At 47.6% G+C, this 21,488-nt stretch overlaps 1 protein-coding gene across 1 annotated transcript; it reads right to left on the minus strand.

Annotated features, from left to right (window-relative positions):
• Positions 1 to 3,192: 3,192 nt before the first annotated feature.
• LOC144829358 (protein SET-like) lies at positions 3,193 to 4,714 on the minus strand. Its single transcript, XM_078688423.1, has one exon. The coding sequence runs from the start codon at positions 4,695 to 4,697 to the stop codon at positions 3,876 to 3,878; it is 822 nt and encodes a 273-aa protein (XP_078544549.1). The 5' UTR covers positions 4,698 to 4,714; the 3' UTR covers positions 3,193 to 3,875.
• Positions 4,715 to 21,488: the final 16,774 nt, after the last annotated feature.

Genomic DNA, 21,488 nt, shown 5'->3' on the forward strand with positions numbered 1-21,488 from the left:
GAAAAGCAGACGCCTTGTCCAGAATTGGTACAGAGACACAGAAAACCCTTACTGAGAATCAACCAATTATACAGAGGGCAAAGATCCTAGGAACGATCACCTCTATCGGTCTAGAAGAAGATGTCGCGAAGGTCATGAGTCCAGAGGCCATGCTGGATTGGGCAAAGGAGGATCCAGAAAGAGAAATTATTCAGCAACTACCCTACTATCGAAAGGCCCTGTACATCCCCACAGCCGAGTTGCAACAACAAAATATGCGAGAATGCCACGATGATAAATTAGCTGGTCATAAAGGAGAAGCTAAAACCGAAGAGTTGGTAAAGAGACACTATTGGTGGCCCAGGATGGCCTCAGACATTGAGAGATATGTTAAGTCCTGTGAGATCTGCGCTCAGGGAAAGTCAGAACGGCAGGCCCCAAAGGGCCTTTTACAGCCTTTACCCACCCCTCCGTGCCCATGGCACACCGTCACGTTAGATCTGATTACTGACTTACCCAAGAGTCAAGGTTTTGACACAATCTTAGTGGTGGTAGATGCCTTTTCCAAGATGGCCCGTTTCACTGCTCTAAAGGGGTTACCTTCTGCCAAACAGCTAGCCGCCCATTTCAGCTCACAGATTGTGAAGATGCATGGAATACCAAAGGTAGTGATTTCGGACAGGGGTCCTCAGTTTGTGTCTCACTTCTGGAGAGCCTTTATGGAAGGGTTGGGAACTGAGATTAGATTCTCCACTAGTTATCACCCAGAGACGGATGGGCAGACCGAGAGGGTCAATCAGGAATTAGAACAGTATCTGCGACTATACCTTTTAAAAGAGGAAGGAGATTGGTCGGATTATTTGTGGACGGCTGAATTTGCCCACAATAATGCAAAAAACTGCTCGACAGGTTATTCCCCCTTCTTTCTAAATTATGGCAGGCACCCACATGCAACGATTAGACAAACGGATATCTCAGTAACAGCAGTTAGGGAAGCTGTAGCACATTCGCACCAAACACAGTTAAGGGCAGTAGACAATCTTACAAGAGCCAAAGAGAATTATAAGGACTATGCGCATAGAAGGAGGAGAGAAGGGCCAATTCTGAATATAGGGGATTCAGTCTGGTTAAGTACAAAAAACTTGAGACTAAAGGGGAATCGGAAGTTTGAGCCTAGGTTCATTGGCCCCTATATGGTAGAAGAAAAAATCAATCAGGTCACCTACCGAATTAAATTGCCACCTAAACTAAAAGTTCATCCAGTTTTTCACATATCCCTACTGAAGAAAGCCTCCAAGGATCTTAGAGTCAAGACCCCTCCGAAACCAATTCAGTAAGAGACAGGAGTTGAGTTTGAGGTAAAAGAAATCCTAGACTCCAAGAGGTCCAAAGGAAAACTGTATTATTTGATCGACTGGAAAGGTTATGGTCCTGAGGAACGATCATGGGAGCTAGAAAAGAACATCCATGCTCCTAGATTAATTAAATCTTTCCATCAACGGTACCCCTCAAAGCCAAGAAGGAAAGGAGCTACCTTGTTGGGGGGTACTGTCAGAACCACTAAACTTGGTGCACGTATTTGTGGACTGTACTCTTCAACCAGGGAACAGGAGTTCTCGAACATAACTACATGGGCAGAACGGGTCCGCTCCAGACGACATAAGATGGCACCCGATATGGCCGCCCAGATGGAACCAGAGGTGGCAGGGAAGTAGGTGAGCGGCGCGAGCGCCTCTTCATCGACGCACTTCACAGAGTTTCTTGAGCAGTTCAGTCGTAGTTTCAGGGCAGTCCTTCAGAGTTCCCTAATTCCCTATCGTAGTGCACTAATTCCCTAGATAAGAGTACCGGAGAGTTATCGAGTGATTTTCCAACGTCCTCGCTGAGTTTTCAGTCTTAAAAGCGAGTTACGGTGAAAAGCTTGAAGAGGCTGAAGAGTCTGAAGTATTACATCTCCGTGTTCTGAGGAGGTCAACGGTCTTGAGTTCCGTGAGCAGAGAATTATAGCGGCTATTGAGCTAAGTAAAAAACGAATATTGTCAAAGGATTGTGAAGAGTCAGTAACATTACAGCTCGAATGATTTTCAAAAGACTGAAAAGACAAGGCTGAATATTGTTTACGTGAACCAGGAGAGTTTGAATGAACAATATGCGCTATATGTAAATATTGTATATACCTGACAAGAGAGACAGGAGAGAAGTAAAACCAAGAATAGGAAACCTATAAGGAAAGAAGAGAAAACAGAAATAGTTATTTTTAGAGAGACTTATCTGTAATACAATTCGAGGATATAACATGAACACTTACCTGAACAATACTCCATAGTTGGAAACCCTGTAAGACAAAAAGAAGAAGATAAGCAGGTTTTCCTTGAAGGGACACGTAGGAAGAAGGTCAACATTGTTAGAAAACAGAGAGAAAATACAGAACCCCAATTTAAAAGGCAACTCTACAGATAGTGAAGTAAGTGCACTTACCAATGTATAATAAGGGTCACTAGGATAGATAGGCAGACAAAACTAATGTTTGTTTCTTTCAATAGTGACAACTACTGTTGAGGAAGACTGAATTACAATATTAATAGGAGAGAAGCGAGGTCCCGGAGATAAAGGGTGAGATATTCTAGTAGAGGACTTACCAAGTAGATAGGAAGTGTAGATAATGTGGTAGTAATGTTATATTAATTTACAGGTTCCACTGAAGGCTAAAACGATGTCTGCGGATAGCTGACTGAAGGAACCATTCCGGACCAGTCTCTTCTTTGTTTGTTATTTTATCCAATTTACCCCTTCCCTCAAGGTAATGGTCAGAGGGTTCTAAACAAGACCCATTGGCATTGCCAGGTGGGATTTGGGAGATCAGCATCTCTGTTCCCGTGCAAGAATTTGGAAGCCGTATTGAGCAAAGTAAGTTCTGACACCCTCCTGCCAAACCAGTCTACTAAAGGTCATGGGAGGAGAAGGTGCGGGACATGCTACCACCAGAGAGCGTCCATTGCCTACCAGACATACCAGAGCCTCGTGAGTACATTGAGTTTTATTGTAACAAAGCAACTTGTACACTTTAACATTTAAAACTGCACATCATCTTTCCTTCCTTTCCAGTGAAACAAAATAAACCAAATAAAAAACAAAACATCAAAAAAATTAGATTAGAATGTCGATGCCAGTAAGATCTACAAATTCAGTGGATCCTCAGTCAGGACGCAGGGCTCGAAGCCTTCACTAGGAGGGGGTGTATAGTTTTTAAAAGTGTCACTTAAACCGCATGGACGCCTTGGAAAGATCGACATGCCAAAAGGAGAAAGCCACTTTGCTGAAGTGCCTTACCACAAACCTGGCCTCCTCTCCCCAACTCAGACAAAAATCTCAAAACCCACCCAGCTACCTTCAGTGACCCACAGGTTATTTTTGTTCACTTTTTAACTTTTTTTAAACAATTAGACGGGTACATGGTGGCAAATGCTAGCTTTCCATATTCATATGGAGACAGTGTAACCTACGAGCCCAATATACAGAGAAAATAAAGGAAACCGCTATAATTTCTATGCGATACGACACAGGGGCCCAGCACTCCGCCTTCAGCACGGTAAGGGGAACGTGGACCTCCCACTCGCATCTGCCCAGGGATGGTGGCGGCTTTTCAAAGTTCGTATCTTTTCAGGTGGGGAGAGTTGGGAGATGGGTTGAATGGTTTGTGGAATAGAAACTGGTTAGAGATTTACATAGCAATTAACAAGTTTCTCCCCTCAACCGAAAAAAACGTTTAAACCATGGCATGAAGTGGGGAAGAGGTCCTCAGAGAGCCAGGCAACTGAGCACACAAAATAAAAATGAAGACAGCAACTTGCTCCCAGGGACTGGAGATCGGGTCAAGGGGCGGAATCCATCGGTGATCAGTCATATTCGCCTTCCTCCTCCTCCCCTTCTCCTTCCTCGTCATCATCATCGTCATCATCCTCCCACTCTCCTTCCTCTTCATCTCCCTCCTCATCGATATCCTCCAGGCCTTCCTCCTCCTCGTCATCTTCCTCCTCTTCCCCTTCGCCTTCCTCGTCCTCCATGTCGGGGACCAGGTAGTACTGTAAGGGGTTGGGCCAGATGTCGTCCTTGATGACCTCGCCGAGCTCATCCGCCCCCGTGTCCGAGTGGTCGGTGAACCATGTGAAGAAGCGCTCGGGCTCTTCGTGCTGCCGCTTCCTGCTCGCCTTGTTTTGCGTCTGGCTGGATCGCTTCGTCAGGTCCTTGCCGGGTTTCCATTTGATTTCTGTCGACTTCGAGGAAGGGTCGCCACTTTCATTTAAGTGAAACTCTTTGGAGAGGACTTTGTTTTCAAAATATGGATTTTCATCACAATAAAAGTCTATTTTGTATCCCGACTTAATGTCGTTGAACTCGAACACCTCGACCCAGGTCAGATAATGGAGCGCTTCTTCATCCTCCTCCCCTAAGAGAGCCGAGACTTGTGGATGATTGACAAACGTTGTCACCCAGAAATTAGGGATTTTGGCGGTGAGTTCTGACCTCTTCTGGAAGAACGGCTGGCGAAGCTTGTTATATTTCTGTTCTACTTTCAATATTTCTTCACTTGCCTGTTCGTTAAGTCTGTCTATTTCATTCTGTACTTCGTCGATGTGTTCGATCGCTTCCTGCTGTCCTTTCTCGTCGTGGTTGGAGTTCAGCTCCTTCTTGGTGGCCTTGGCGGCGGGCGCCGACATGCTGGCTGAGGGCGGGCGGCTCCTTTCGCCTCCAATGACGGCTGGCTGGCGGGTCCGGCTCCCGAGGGGCTTAGCGGTGGCGCCTCTGTGCCGAGCGGGGGCTACGGGGATGGCGGGGCCGCAGGCTCAGCCTCTCCTCAGGCGGGGGCCGGGCCCGAGGCTCGCGGGAGGCAGAGGGGGCTGGCGGGAGCGGAGAGGCGCACGACGACCCTCCTCACACACAGGCGCACACACACAGAGCCTCGTGAGTACATAACAAATATACTCAAAATTGTGTTGCAATACACACACATCACTGTTAAGAGGCAGTGAAAACATGCACTGATAGCAAAGGCATAGTAAAAAAAGTGAAGCAGCCCAAGGAGTGCATGCTAGTCAGACAAAACACAATACCGCCCACCTCATTGTGATACCTAACTGTGTCATGACATGTACAAACCTAACAACAAATACAGCAAGCCAGTGGAACCAATCTAAATAAACAGTGTCAGCCACCACAACCACTACCTGACAGTGAAGGTGACTGACAGGAATGAATAGTGTGTATGATGGCATAGTGAGTGTATCCAAAAGCATGATGGGTTTGTTGCCACAGATATTGCCCCCCCTACCAATTGGACCATCAACACCTCCCTGAACCATGCTTAACTCACAAGGGTGGGAAATTTACGTGCAGGAACTCTGGGACAGGGCACTGTAGTGGGGAGCACAAGGCCCTGCTGGGAATAGACTACCACCAAATACCAAAACTCCACTGTCAGCCATCTTGTCAGCACCGGCACACCCCCTCACAGGGAAGCAGAGTCCAAAGGAAGGAAGTGAGGCCATGCTGGGAAGGGGGTGTAGCCGAGAGCATGCTGGGAGTTGCAGTCACTCACAATCCTCAGCCACCTACATGGCCCAGCAAGCTCACACTGCACCATGCACACCTCACAGGGAGTGGACATAGATTTCTGAGAACTCTGAGACTGGGCCCTGTAGTCCGGAGTAAAATGCCCTGCTGGGAATTGACCACCACCAAATACCAGAACTCCACTGTTAGCCATCTTGTCAGCACAGACACACCCCCTCAGAGGAAAGCAGAGTCCAAAGGAAGGAAGTGAGGGCATGCTGGGAAGGGGGGTATAGCCCAGAAAACACTGGGATTTGCAGTCACTCACAATCCTCAGCTACCTACATTTGCCCAGCAAGCTCACACTGCACCATGCACACCTCACAGGGAGTGGAAATGGATCGGCAAGAACTCTGGGACTGGGCTCTGTTGTGGGGAGCATAAGGCCTGCTGGGAATTGACCACCACCAAACACCAGAACTCCACTGTCAGCCATCTTGTTAGCACAGGCACACCCCCTCACAGGGAAGCAGAGTCCAAAGGAAGGAAGTGAGGGCATGCTGGGAAAGGGGGTGTAGCCCAGAGCATGCTGGGAGTAGCAGTCACTCACAATCCTCAGCCACATACATGGCCCAGCAAGCTCACACTGCACCATGCACACCTCACAGGGAGTGGAAATGGATTGGCAAGAACTCTGGGACTGGGCTCTGTTGTGGGGAGCACAAGGCCCTGCTGGGAATTGACCACTACCAAACACCAGAACTCCACTGTCAGCCATCTTGTCAGCACAGGCACACCCCCTCACAGGGAAGCAGAGTCCAAAGTAAGGAAGTGAGGTCATGTTGGGAAGGGGGGTGTAGCCCAGAGCATGCTGGGAGTTGCAGTCACTCACAATCCTCAGCCACATACATGGCCCAGCAAGCTCACACTGCACCATGCTCACCTGACAGGGAGTGGAAATTAATTGGCAAGAACTCTGGGACTGGGCCTTGTAGTGGGGAGCACAAGGCCCTACTGGGAACTGTGCACCAACAGACAACAGGACAACACTGTCAGCCATATTGCCATTGCTGCCTCACCCCCTCACAGGGAAGCAGAGTCAAATGTGAACAGGGATGACACTCCTGTGTCAGCCACCTGATGGCCATTAAATACCAATGACCATGTACATCTAAATACGTACATGAGCTGCCCATGTACACACTCCAACATGCACATTGAAAGGCATCATGATGGCTGGACAATGTGCAACAACAATATCACTCTCTGTCTGTGACGACTGGAGACAATGCAGTGTACAGGCATGCATCCTGACGTCCTGTTGCAAATGACATGTACATGAACCATTGATCCAAATATCGAGGAGGTGGGAATGGTTCACTTGTCCTGTGCAACCTGGGTTATAACGTATTGTGTTGCCTCCATTCAAAACCTCACATACATACATACGCGTAATGCGGAATATCTTTGTTTCCCGCATCAGTGTACTGTAGTAGTTGTTTTATTGGGTCACCATGTTAGCAAATATGTTGTGCCCCCGCCTGGATGTAAAAAGGCAGATTTCCCAACAGTGTACAGAGATGATAATTACGAGTGCGTGTCTGTGCCACGTGCTGTGAGTCAAAAACACTCACATCACCCAAAGGTAAAATGGTGAACATTGTGATGTACAAAGTTACAAACAAAGCTGTTGCGTGTGTGGATCCAGCTTCTGTTCCACCGCACCAGTGTTGTTAACTGTTGGACAACATGTTGCTGCCCCATGTGATCCTACAGCCTTTTTCTTCTCTAGACACGCTTATGGAAGCAGCCAGATCACCTCCAGGTGGAGGCACAGCATATGTGCACAAATGGTGACCCAATGGAAATGCAGCTACAGTACACTGAGGTGGTGAACGAAGATGTACTGCCCCATTCCTGTGTACATATATCATGGCATTTAGTAGGAATGAAAATACGTAAATGACCTAGTTGCACAGGACGAGTGATTCATTCCCCCCTTCATTGTCATTACTACCCATTGCAAGCTGAATCGATCTGTACCTCTTCCTCCCTCCCAGTTGTTGAATACAAATGTGAATCATCAATGCCTGTAGTAACATAACTAACAAAGTCTTACTCTTCCAAACACAGGTGCTCATGGGGACACAGCAGCAAGGGAAGAGGAGTCCCTGGCCCAGACTTTGGTGGAGGACGAGCTCTCTGGTGTGGATCTGGCTCTGTCCTCTTCGGATGACGACCTACAACCTGGCACCTCTGGTGTGAGTCATCATGCAGCCCCAGCAGCACTGACATCTACACACCCTGCACCCACGCCAACAACAACTGGCAACAGACTGAGCACCCCTGCCAACACTGACAGACCTAGGACACCAAATCCAAACCGTACAGGGACACCGGACACCCAGGAAGCAACAGACAAAAACACCAGTAGAAACAGCCAAGGTGTCCCTGGGTCACCTGTGAGTGCCACCACAGGTCCTGTCAGTGTGGCTAGGGGTGGTGGGAGGGGTGTCAGGCAAAGGTCACAGCCTGCAGAGGGACATGGCCTGCATAATGACCCACAACTGCTATGCATCATAGATGCGTACCAAGATAGCACCGGAGGATTCGGCCAGGTAGTGGGGATCCTCAAGGACATGCATGCATGGAGGCCAAGTGGGACAAACTTACTGCGGTGCATAGCAACATCTTGACTTGTCTCCGCCAGATCAGCACAAATATGTCCACACCTCCCTGTGTGCCAACATCATCTGCTGCTGCAAGATCTGAAAATGCCACAGGGAGGGAGGATGAATCTGGTGGAGAGTCTGACGCACCGCCGAGGCCTGCACTTGAGGATCCCCCGGGAAGAAGAAGAGGGGTCGTCCGATGAAGGACAAGTGAGCCACTGTTGTCCGAGCATATCCCCCAGGAATCCTGAACCCTTTTTGGATATTGGCCTTTGTGTGCAAAGCGTTCACCTTGTTGCACATGACACAACTCCCCAACATGACATGGAGGGTCCATGTTGTTCCAATGTAGGAGATGAATGTGGACTTCACTCTGGACATTTCATTTACCAGGACTTCTAACTCATCTGTGAATTTTGGATTCTAAATCTCATGTACAGCACTATCTCCACACATGTATGTAAATAAACTCACTCTTACACTATACCTGTCTTTGTTGTGTTTAAAATTTGGTATGTGTCATGGAGCAGAAGAAATGCCAAAGTACATAGTGCATGCCCACTACTACAGCAATGCCATTACCGTTATGTGACTCATGTTGATGTGACACATATGAGGGAGAAACACCAATAGGGCCCCACTACACATACTCACCATTGACATGTGACACATTGTCTACAAAGATGTATACCAGAAATACAGTGGAATGCACAGACACCACACCTATCCACGGTCAGTGCTAACAAGCCCACAAGTGAGGTAACGAAAGGACACTCAGAAGTGTGAAGATAGTCAACACACATAACAAGTGACGCACAGGTTCATCACACATCAGCAACAAGTTTATTATACAACAGTAGCAAGGTAAGTCCACCTGACAGTGGGCACACGGTCACCAAGTCTTGTTGATTGGAGCTTCAGGAGTGTGTATCACATCACATGATGGGATACTGGAAGTTCCACCCTGGCATTGAATTCTGGTTGGTGGGAGTCAGAGTTGACCAAGTACAAGCCAAAGTACCTTTGGAAGGATAGCCATAAGACACAGTCAGAAGCACACCAGAACAGGATGGAAATGCAATGAACATGCACAAAACATGTCACAAGAAACCTACACAGTAACAAATTGGCATGTCAACAACATTGTGGACCACAGACCATCAGACAGGACACATCACTGCACTCATCCAGTCAAGTACCACATGGACAAACCCAAACAGCAATTGAGCAGCACCCACACATCTCAGGCAAAGTCAACACATTGACATAACAACCCTAGGAACTCACAATCAGCTGTACAAGTTGTTGATGAGCTGTGTGCGGACATCACCCTCATCATCATCATCACTGGCCTCCTGGCCCAGGCCTGGATCCTCCACAGGTGGGAGATGTTGGTCATCGTCATCCTGTAAGAGAGGCACCTCCTTCCGCACTGTCATGTTGTGTACCATGCAGCATACTATGATGATCTTGCACACCTTAGCTGACTCATATGGGAGGGCACCTCCGGTCTTGTCAAGGCATCGGAAGCGGCTTTTCAGGAGACCAAAGGTCCGCTCAATCACTCTCCTGGTTCGACCATATGCCTCATTGTAGCTCCCCTTGGCTGCTGTCACAGGGTTTCTGAGGGGTGTCAGCAACCACTGCATGTTGGGGTATCCAGAGTCACCTACATACAAAGAACAGCACATTAGTTGAGTCTTGTAAGAGGGTGGGATACAACATTGCCAAACACACACAATGGAAACAGTACACACCAACAAGCAAGGCATGCTGGTTTGGCATCTTTGGCATCAAAAAAGCAATGCGACTCCTCCTCATGACGTAGGCATTGTGCACAGAACCGGGAAAACTTACACACACATGTGGGATCACCATGTCCGCCAGACATACCACCAGAGCATTGATGGAGTGGAAATGTTTACTGTTGCGGTAGGCCAGCTCATGTGCCTGTGGTGGTATCAGTGCCACTTTTGTACCATCAATAGAACCAATGACGTTTGGCATCCTCCCCAGTCTATAAAAAGCATCCTTTACGTCAGTGAGTTCACCAGGGCTAGGAAACCTGATGTATTTGTCAAGGAAATGCGACATCCCCTCCAAGACATCACGTATCACACGGCTGAACATAGTTTGTGACATACCACCAGCACTAGCAACAGTGTGTTGAAAGGTACCGGTGGCAAAGAAGTGCAGGGCTGCCATCAGCCTTACCTTTGGTGTCAGGGCTGTCGGGTATGTCCGGCCAGGTAGCAGATGTGGCGCCAACTGCCAACTCATCGATCAGTCTCCTGGTGAAGCGGTACCGTTGGATGCTGTCACGTTCCACCATGGTCTCAAGGTTCGAGAAAGGTCTATGGACAGCTGATGCCCTGCAGTACAGAGATGGGTAGAGTAACATTAAACATCCATCTTCCCATGTGGCACTTACCTTGAAAAGAATCACAAGATACATCATAGTAATACACAATGAAGTGAGGTGTGTGCTGTTGGTCATGGACACATATGTCACCTACATGCCCATCATCTCACATATCAATGAGACATGTGTACATGATTTCCATGGAGTGCAATGCCAATTCATTGAGCTGTGGCACAGTACCTATGTACTGCTGTCACGTTCAATACACACAACACAGTGACATGTGAGGACTGATGTTTCACAGGCATCACAACTCCATGTCAGGGAGATAGTCATGGTCCCTGTATTCCCACTTGCGCACCGGAAGTACATGGTGTATCATGGACATCCCAAAACCAATCATGACTCCCACAGATAGTGGCCCCTGTGGACATAGCACATGGTGGACACTGGCTCACATTGGGCACATGGAACCACAAACATCACAGACACAACATGCACACAGACTGTGGGTGCACATCATGAATGTGTCCATGGGTCTTGCTGTGATGTACATAACATGCAAACCTGCAATCATGGTGTATGGGACAGGTCATACACATCTCCAAACTGGTACTGTGTCCATAACTCATGCCCATGTCAATCATAATTACACAGATTTTTGGAAAATGTCACACATAGAAATATGCAACCTTGGTAGCTATGGGGACATGCTGTGGTGTTGAAGATGTGGCCATGGCAATGAAATCCGTGTGGAATCCGTATTCAAGTCACACCAATGTGAACCGACGCGGCTGACTAGTATGCAGATGCGCCGTACATGCATTGACAGAGTAGTGCGCACACCTTGTCCATTGGCTGCACGATGCGTATGCATTACAGTCACCTGCACCGGGTCACATTGACGACAATGGGCTATGCGTGCGCACAGCTCGGTTCATGCATGTACGACGCATATGCAATGTGACCCGACGCAGGTATCTTCTACAGAGACGCGTAGTGCAGTTCTGGACGGAGCCGTGTGCACGGCTTAGCCATGGATTGTAATCTGAACCGACGCGGGTGACTTCTAAGCAGACGCGTCGTACAGGCATGGATCGAGCCGTGCACACGCATAGCCCATCGAATCGTATAGTGACGGATGTGTGTGACATCAAAAAATACGCGTGGTATAGTCAATGTACTGAGCCGTGCCCACTCATTGGCAATGGGCTGTCATGGAAACAGACGCAAATTCAAAAAGTCCGAGTCGTGTGGTGGAAATTCAGTTGGATGCCTACATCAATTTTGCAATCCTAGGGTCTCCTGAAGGTTAAAGTTTTGAACGATGCAGAAGATGTGTAGGAGACTTATATTTCCATGGATTGGACAGATTCATAGAATGCAACCTTGTTGGGCCTATCAGGAAGTGGCAATGTCACAGAATTGGCCTCTGCAGCACTGACTTAAGGCTGACAGGCCCCCAGGGAGCTCACTTGCCTGCACTACATGCTACAGGACCACATCTCTGATTCCACTGCTGCTGTCTATACTTCCTCTGGATCCTGCAATGGCACGTACTCTGGAGAAGGCCCCAGCATTCGCAGAGGAGGAGAATCAGGCACTGCTGGACGGGCTCCTCCCAGACTACAGCAAGCTGTATGGCAAACCAGGGGAGCAGGTGAATGTTCAGTCCACTGCCTAACATTTCCTGTAAGTTGTCTGACTAGCAGTAATAGAAGTGTGCACAGCAGTGGGGGGCATATGCAGTGAGTACTTGCAGCAACCAATTTATGTGGATACATGTGATGAACCAGGTGTCCTGCAGCAGTAGTGCAGTTGTGCTAGCCTTAAATTCCTAGCCAATGTTACCATATTAGACCTGCAGCACAAATGCACATTTCTATGTGTGCACTACCTGTGTACCTTATGTAGCTTTGTGATGAGTACATGTATTTTGAAATGTATGCAGCAGAATTATGTTGCATGTGTGCTAATGTTCTCTTCACTTTGTCATCTTTACAGGTTGATGCCCACCAGAAGCAAGAGATCTGGCTGACCATCACCTGGGCAGTAAGATCTGTGGGGGTCTACAAGCGCCGGATCCGGAACTGCCAGAAGAGGTGCAGGACCTACGTGGCTGGACCCGGAGGATCGCAAGGGTCCAGCTGAAGCTGTCACCTCCTCGCCGTAGGGGCGGACACTGGACCCTGACCCCCCACATGCTCTGCATTCTTGCGGTGGTCTTCCCAGACCTGGATGGGCAACTGAACTCCAGACAGCAGCAAGGAGGGGGTAAGTCCATGATGATCTGTGACCATGTGTGACACTCTATTTGCAGTATTTTGGCCTGGTCATACTTCCACATAACGTTGGATCTTGCAGTCCTGGACTCATGTCCCTCAATTGTGTAAGTCACACTCCTCATCTGATTCACAGTTGTGGCTCCTACAGTCTGTGACTTGTTTTTACTTTGGCACTGTGTCCCTTTAATCAGCTATGCTGAGGGTCCTGCACAGCCTATGTTACTGGCACTCTTAAGTGTGCTTCGTGGGTGGGTCTATTTTTTTAACTATGCCTGGTCTCTGACATGTGTTCTGTGTGTGCCTTTCATATGAGTTCAAATTGCTGGTCTGGCTCACAACATGTGTGTGGGGTTTTTAAAAAAAACCCATACAGCAGGTGAGTCCATGTAGTGTCCTCAGGAGTTTGTATAGGAAGTATGTCACACTAGCCCAGACACCTGCCTACTGTCCAGGCCAATACACAGTTACAGGTTTACCTGGTCATTCATGCCCACTCCATGTCATTGGGAGACTCTGTAATCACACTCACATGTATGTACCTACTGATTGTGCTTCCTGAAATGTGCCATCAGGTGTCTGACACAATATCATTATGGTGTGGCTTCCTTTTTGTGACAACTGGTGTGTTGAGGATTTTAGTGTCAGCAGGACATCTGCATTGTGACAATGGGGATGATACCTGTGCAGCATATAGGGGTGTGGTCAGTTGAATGTGCCCAATTCTGTATGCAACAGTGACTTTCACGCAGCTGTGTGTCATTAGCAGTAGATTGAGAGGTGCTCATGTTCAGGTAGTTGTGTTTGCAGTCACTCACAAGTCAGATTTGAGTGATGTAGGTTCATCATAGTCCAAGAACAGTGTATGGCTGGGGACAGACTGGTGCACCTGTCAGCTGCAGAGTTTGGTATGGGCATGACCTATGAATGTGATGCAGTGCAGACTGATGTTGTCCGGATGCATTGCCCCATGACATGTGACAATGAAGACTGACTTACCATGCATGTCTGTGCCAGGGCATTGACTTGAGAAGAGAGATCCTGCATTGGAGTCAGAGGTTCTCCATGCACCCCATTGTGTCATTTACTTTCAGGACGTAAGGACATCATTGTGTGTTGTGCTGCTAGGCATCCCAAGATTGTGAAATGTGAGACTGGGCATACATTCATCCTGTCTCCTGTACTGAGTGATTGGCATGTGATGTGATGTATGTTAATAGTAATGTACTTCTACATGGTCATTTGCATGTACAACAACTGTGTATGTGGTTTATGTGTGCACTTTGGGGTATTATAAGCCAACATGAAACAGACATATGGGTACAGGACCAGGAGGGATATGGGTGCCATGGTTGATGTTCAGACTGGCTATTGCCCTAGGTACACATGTGTGGGCATTTTGAGCAAATATCAGCTAAGGTTGCCAGTGCATGCCCTGTAATGTGATGTATTGACAGTGTTGTGTGCAGTCAGTGCAGGCGACTAGTGTGTGCCTTGTTGTCCTACTTATATGCAGACACATCCACGGGCACAGGAGACGGCGCCACAGAACTAGAGGAGCTGCAGAGCCAGCCTGGGCCACTGACTGAGGAGTCGGAGGGACCCAGTGGCACGGAGGGTAAGGGGAGCCACACCGAGGAGTCCTCAGCATCATCTACCTCACCTGAGGACCACAGCAGCTCGGAGGATGACTCCCTTGTGGGGGTGGGTGTCAGCAGCCAGCAAACCACAGATAGTGAGGCTGTTCCCGCCACCACCACCACCACCACCACCACCACCCTTCCCTCGGCTGCCATTTCAGAGGTCTGTGGCAGCTCCCGTGTTCGGGAGCATGTATCCTTCCTGCCAGGCTCCGCCCCCCTGCCCCTGTGTCCCCTGCTGCCCTGAGTGTGGAGTCTTTGGACCTGATTAAACAGATCCATGTAGGGTAGACATCAATGCTGAGTGTCCTCCATGCACACACCAGTCTGTTGACACAACTGGTGTCATTCATGGAGGGCATGTCTGCCCTACAGAGGACCAATCAGTCCATGGCCTCCTCCCTGACGGCAGCAGTATCCCTCCTCCAACTGTCCCTCACCTCTTCAGCCTCTGCCCAATCAACAACTCCTAGCACCCTACCTGTCCCCAGCACACACACACAAGCACAGTCACCCAAACTCACAGACAGCACACAATCACACAAACAAAAGTCAAAAAGTGCATGCAAGCAAAGTCAGGGGACTGATACCACACACACAGAGGATGGGTCGCAAACACATACACAGACATCCACAACCACTCAGCAGTCCTCAGAGCCCTCTCCCTCCAAGAGCCCTTACCTTGCCTCACCTGCAACCCCAGCTCTTCCTGTGTGACCTAGGCCTCTTCCCCTCAGATCCAGCAGATCCAGACTACCAGGGGGAAGAGGAAGTCCCCACGCACAGAGAAGAAAGCCCCTCACACCCGGACACCCTCCCCCAGGCGCAGACAGACTGAGGCCCCCACCCGCAAGTCACCCCATACCCGGAAGAGCAAGACCCTACCCCCACCCCCCAGCTCCACTGCACAGTCTCCTTCCTCCACCCCCCAGGTCAGCACACCACAGGTTCCCCCACCGCTCCCTGTCCCAGGTTATCCCACCCACAGATACATCATCCCCAAAATGCTCAGGCCCTCCCCAACTCCCACTTGCTCTTCCACTGACACCACCACCAGTCTGTCTGTTACTGCAACTACTGTGGGGACCATGGCCCCCTCAGATGTCCTGCCAACCTCACCTGCACCCCATTCCACTCCCATGTGGTTAGGCACTGCAGTGAAGTCCATGACCACCCAGTCTGACATGGGCACTGCAGTGGGGACCATGTCCACGAGACCTGACCTGCCCACTGCAGTGGTTCCAGCACCCAACCCATCAGAGTTGTGCCACACAGTTGTGATGGCACAAACCATGGCAGACGCCTCCACTGCAGTTGCCACTGACTCCTGCACCCACCACCCCTTCACAGCCTCCTTCTGATGAGCCCTGATCCTGTCCCTGCGGTGCCTGGCCTGTCCCATGTATGCCCCTCAGAGTGGATTTTCCCAGTCCTTAGCAGTGCAGGCAAGCAACGGGTGACAGGTGTCACTCACACCCTCATTGGACTTTGTTTTTTGAGAGGACATTGGACTAAATTTCATTTTGGATTTTACCTTTCAGATGTCAATGTGCTGAACAAAGCATGCTTTGTTATCCTTGTGCATTTGATTTAGCTGTACATATTGTTGATGCTGTTTACCCCGACCTTGCTGTGATGATGCAGGATTTACAAATGTCTGTTACTGAGGTGTTGATGTGGTGTACTCCATGTGGACCATGATATATGTTTCCTGTTCAGGTTGGTATCCATGTCATCCTTTGCAGCTGACTGGGTGTGTCATGATTAACTAATTTAGCACAGGGATGTTACCATTTCATTGGCATGGCCATATCTGTGGCTGGGCACCCATGCACATATGATGTGCTTCACATTGTACAATTTGACACTTTCCCTGACTGTTGTCCCATCTCCACTGTACATGAGGGTGTGGGCATCATTGGTGTGAAGTCAACTGTGTCCTCTGTGCAACCTGGTAGACATATGTATTGGTAGTACCGTACCCAGGCATATGTCACCAGTGCCTACATTGGGTGGTAAATTATGGTTGACTGAACAAGTGTTCTGCTGACTTGTCCAGGAATCATACATACTGTTTTGCATGTGCTGCTATTTCCATGATGACACTTACCTTGAGGTCACTGTGATGATGGAGGATTTACACCCTTTGCCACAATGCTCAACCTTAGCTGCAGTTTGTGTCCACATATTTTACATTGGATGTACACACTGATGGGGGTTTGGAACACATTGGCCCAGTGCTGTTGCAAAGCTTGACTTGTCTAGCCCACACTCTAGTGTTGGTCACACATGTGATGGTAGTTACATTGTGTGTCGTAAATCAAATTCACTGTTGGGGGTATTTGTCAGGCACTACACACTGTTGGCGTGATGTTGTGGGGAAATGTATTTGGCGGACATACCTGTGGTTGATGTTTGATGGATGTGTGGTGCATCATCCAGCTTATGAGTGGGGGTGTCAATATTGTCAGACACACTGACCCCTATGGGTGGGTGAGGCAGTAGTGATAGGCAACATGCCCCTATGGGTGGGGTGGCATTAGTGATAGGCAACATGCCCCTAGGGGGTGGGGTGGCATTAGTGACAGGCAACATGACACATATGGGTGGGGTGGCATTAGTGATAGGCAACATCCCACAATGGGTGGGGTGGCATCAGTGATAGGCTTAGTAACACATATGGGTGGGATGGCATCAATGATAGGCAACATGACACATATGGGTGGGGTGGCATTAGTGATAGGCAACATGCCCCTATAGGTGGGGTGGCATCAGTGATAGGCAGCATGCCCCTATGGGTGGGGTGGCATCAGTGATAGGCAAAATGACACATATGGGTGGAGTGGCATCAGTGATATGCAACATTACACATAAGGGTGGGGTGGCGTTAGTGATAGGCAACATGCCCTCATGGGTGGGGTGGCATCAGTGATAGGCAACATACCACATATGGGTGGGGTGGCAGTATGGTTGGGCAACATGCCCCTATGGGTGGGGTGGCATCAGTGATATGCAACATGTCCCTATTGGTGGGGTGGCATCAGTGATAGGCAACATGACACATATGGGTGGGGTGGCAGTATGGGTGGGCAACAAGCCCCCATGGGTGGGGTGGCATCAGTGATAGGCAACATTACACATATGGGTGGGGTGGCATTAGTGATAGGCAACATGCCCCTATGGGTGGGGTGACCTCAGTGATAGACAACATTACACTTATGAGTGGGGTGGCATTAGTGATAGGCAACATGCCCCTATGGGTGGGGTGGCATCACTGATAGGCAACATGACACATATAAGTGGGGTGGCAGTATGGGTGGGCAACATGCATCTATGGGTGTGTTGGCATCAGTGATAGGCAACATGACAAATATGGGTGGGGTGGCATCAGTGATAGGCAACATGACACATATGGGTGGGTGGCAGTATGGGTGGGCAACATGCCCCAATGGGTGGGGTGGCATCAGTGATAGTCAACATGACACATATGATATGGGTGGGGTGTCATTTGTGATAGGCAACATGCCCCTGTGGGTTGGGTGGCATCAGTGATAGGCAACATGACACATATGGGTGGGGTGTCATCAGTGATAGGCAACATGACACATATGGGTGGGGTGGCATCAGTGATAGGCAACATGCCCCTATGGGTGGGGTGGCATCAGTGATAGCCAACATGCCCCTATGGGTGGGGTGGCAGTGGGGGGGGGGGCATGGGATCGCTGAGGAGGCCTGTTGCTGGTGGACAGGGTCTGGACGCCCAGGCTGTGTGTGACATTTGGCGTGTACGTGTTGTTTGTTTGTATAGTGGGTGTCCGACCTACCGTCTGTGCCGTCCGCGTCTGTTCCGGTCATATATGTACAGGACTGGTATGACCTGCGTTGTTGGATTCATGTTGCTCCGTCTCGAACCGTTGCAAGCTGCTCCGTTTCGAATCCGTGGATTGTGTGAGTGGCGCGATTCGTAGCTGATATTCAGCTCTTCCAGGTGCTGTGACGCGCTGTACGTGGCGACCCGTCCGGAACGTAGGAAGTACGCAACGTACTTGACCGGCCGGAAGTAGCTGCGTTTATGGAGCCGTGCGACGTGAATTGGGTGTTTCCAGGTCAGGCTCAGATGGTAAATGTGAATGGAGTCGGAGCGTACATGTTGGTCAGGAATTTGGCACTTTTCTGCATCGTACTTCATCACCCGGGTGGTCCCGCTCCTGGTACGATTCCGCCGTAAGGTGAGGCTACTGACACGACTCGAAGGGCTGACCAACCGAGATCGGAATCGGCCCCTTTATGTTTTGGGAATTGGAGTGGTAGTCGTAGTGGTTTTTTTAGTGCGTGAAATTGTTCTTTTTAGTGAAGCTACACTTGGCATTTGTGTGGTGACTGTCTTAGGGATTTCTGGAATCTGCTCTTTTAAAATGACACTTGCTGGCTTTTGGGAACCTGTGCAAGCTTCTTTTATATTTTCTAATGGGAACCTTACTTCAATTTCTGTTACGTTTGGTGGGTGGTTATGTTCCCTACTATAAAGTACTGTTGTTTCCCTAGTTGTTGCTCTCCTGAAACATTTATTTGAGTAATCTTTACAACATTTTCAGTTCACTTTTAACCCAAATTGTTTTTCCTGTGCATAAGTGTACCCCATATAACACAGTAAAATTTTTCCCTTCTGGCTGTTTATGAATTCAGCTCCTTAGGTCATTTTGCTGTATGTTAATCTATAAAAAATATATATATTATAGTAATTTAAGATGTTGTTCTATGCATTTTATTTTAAATATTAAAACATTCTTATATTTTATACTTACGTTGTTGATAATTCTGTTTTTGGAATTTGCTGGTGTTTCCTTTTCAGTTGTGGTATTTTCGTTCTGTATTTTCTTTCTCTGAAAAATAAAAGTACATTTGTTTATATTAATTGTTCTTATATTTTTTATAGCGGACAGCTTGGGTTTTTACTATTACTTTTAACTTTGGCTTATTTAATTATTTTGAATGGTTTGGTAAATACTTACTTTGTTAGCTGTATTCTTTTTCAGCGTTATGAAAAAATACCTACATCCCATTTGCCTGTTCTTAAATACCGAATACGCATGATTCGGTATTTAAGAATCGGTAATCTGGGATTACCTACATCGGGCCCTGAGTATGAGTTACTATCTGTATGAATAGTTGATGTGGTGTGTGTATAACCGTGTAGGTGAGTAAATGTAAGTGTGATTGATTCTTTGCATAAATGACTAAGATGACTGCATAACTGACTAGGATGAGTGCTGGTGTGTCAATGTCAGGTAGGTGTATGAGTACATTTGATAGTGTTCTATTGATCAGTGACTGCATGTATGAGTGATTCTATGGGTGAACGAGTAGATGCGTGTGTAGACCTAGGAATCAGTGAGTGGGGATGTAGTAACTGGTCTTGGTGTGTCAATAGTTTCCAAAGTGGTACTCAGTATTTTACAGTGAGTGATCAAAGGTTATACTAGAGTGTGAGGAGGTGCATCGGATTGTCACATGGATGATGTAATCAGTGATGTCATAAGTGATGTCATTTGAGACGTCATCAGTGATGTCATCATTGATGTCACTAACCATGTCATGAATGATGTAATATGTGACATCATCAGCAGTGCATAGTGGGGGTGCGAGTTACAGTTAGTTGAACCATCTATAACGGCGGAATTTCTATGGTTTTGTACGAGTGAAATGTCCTTATAACTATTACACCCCTGAAACCTATGGTTTTTTCTGTGAATTTCTAGGGTTTTTTAAATGCTAATTTCTAACTCAACCCTCCCTGAAACCGATGGTTCTTTCAGTGAATTTGAAAGGTTTTTTTAAATGCTGATTTCTAACTATAACGTTCCTGAAACCTATGGTTTTTTCAGTGAATTTCTAAGGTTTTTTAAATGCTAATTTCTAACTTCACGTCCCTTAAACCTATGTTTTTTCAGTGAATTTCAATGGTTTTTTAAATGCTAATTTTCAAGTATAATAGTTGTTATACCTATGTTTTTTACTGAATTTCTAGAGTTTTTTAACTGTTAATTTGTAAATATAATATTTATTGAAGGACCACACCCATTTTATTCATTCTTGTTGGAGCATCTTCAGAGAAACATCTCTACTCTTACAGGAACCTTTTTCGCTTTTTTTTGTGTTTTTCCAAAACAATAAACAAAAATGTCATTAGGACAGCAGCAGTTGGTGCAAGTATCTTCAGATGAAGAACTGTTGGAGGAGGCACCACCTAAAAAGAGGCCAGAATCTGTTGTGGGGATGTTCTTCACTTTTCCTGCAGGAGAAAAACAAGTGATTGTCAGGAAGGTGACCTGCACAATTTGCGATAGGGTCCTCTCAAGAGGCATTGAGAAAATGTATTCATGTGGCACCTCCAGCATGTACAAACATCTCCGGACTCTCCATCCTCGTAATCTTGCTCGAGAGGAAATGAGACGAGCTGCTACAAACCCATCACCTGCTGTAGCCAGTACATCAGGAGCATCATCAGCAACACCTGCTATGGACATAAGACCAGAATTTGCTTTCCTGGAGCAAAGCTGTGTAAAGTGTAAAATACTTACCTGCTATGGTGAACAGGCTGAAGATGCTGTTTGTAGTTTGTACTGTGCAAAGAAATCACTGCTGTTAATATTTTTGTTTGTTTTTGGAATGATATTTAACCCGTTAAGTGCTCCCATTGGCCGTTGAACATTAGGAGCACTGCCTGGCTGGTGCTGCGCACGTTCAACGGCCGACGCAGCCCCGCCCGTTTTTCAAAACGGCCGCACTGCTGCGAAGAAACGGCCGCGGTTAACCGGTTAATTCCAAAAGTTACCTGTTTACACTGTTCTTTTTTTGCTCAGTTTTAAAAAAAACATCAAACAAAATAAAAAATTGTTAAAAAACTACAAAAATACAAAACAAAAAAGAAGAAAAAAAGTTCTTGTCAGAACAACCTTATCTGGTTAAAAAAAGAAAAATAATTGTATGGTAATATCTGAAA

This window comes from Lissotriton helveticus, chromosome 4_1 (assembly GCF_964261635.1).
Source record: "Lissotriton helveticus chromosome 4_1, aLisHel1.1, whole genome shotgun sequence".
NCBI lineage: Eukaryota > Metazoa > Chordata > Amphibia > Caudata > Salamandridae > Lissotriton > Lissotriton helveticus.

Excerpts from the sequence above, each read along its gene's own strand:
- LOC144829358 (XM_078688423.1), bottom strand. The coding sequence starts at position 4,697 with ATGTCGGCGCCCGCCGCCAAGGCCACCAAGAAGGAGCTGAACTCCAAC.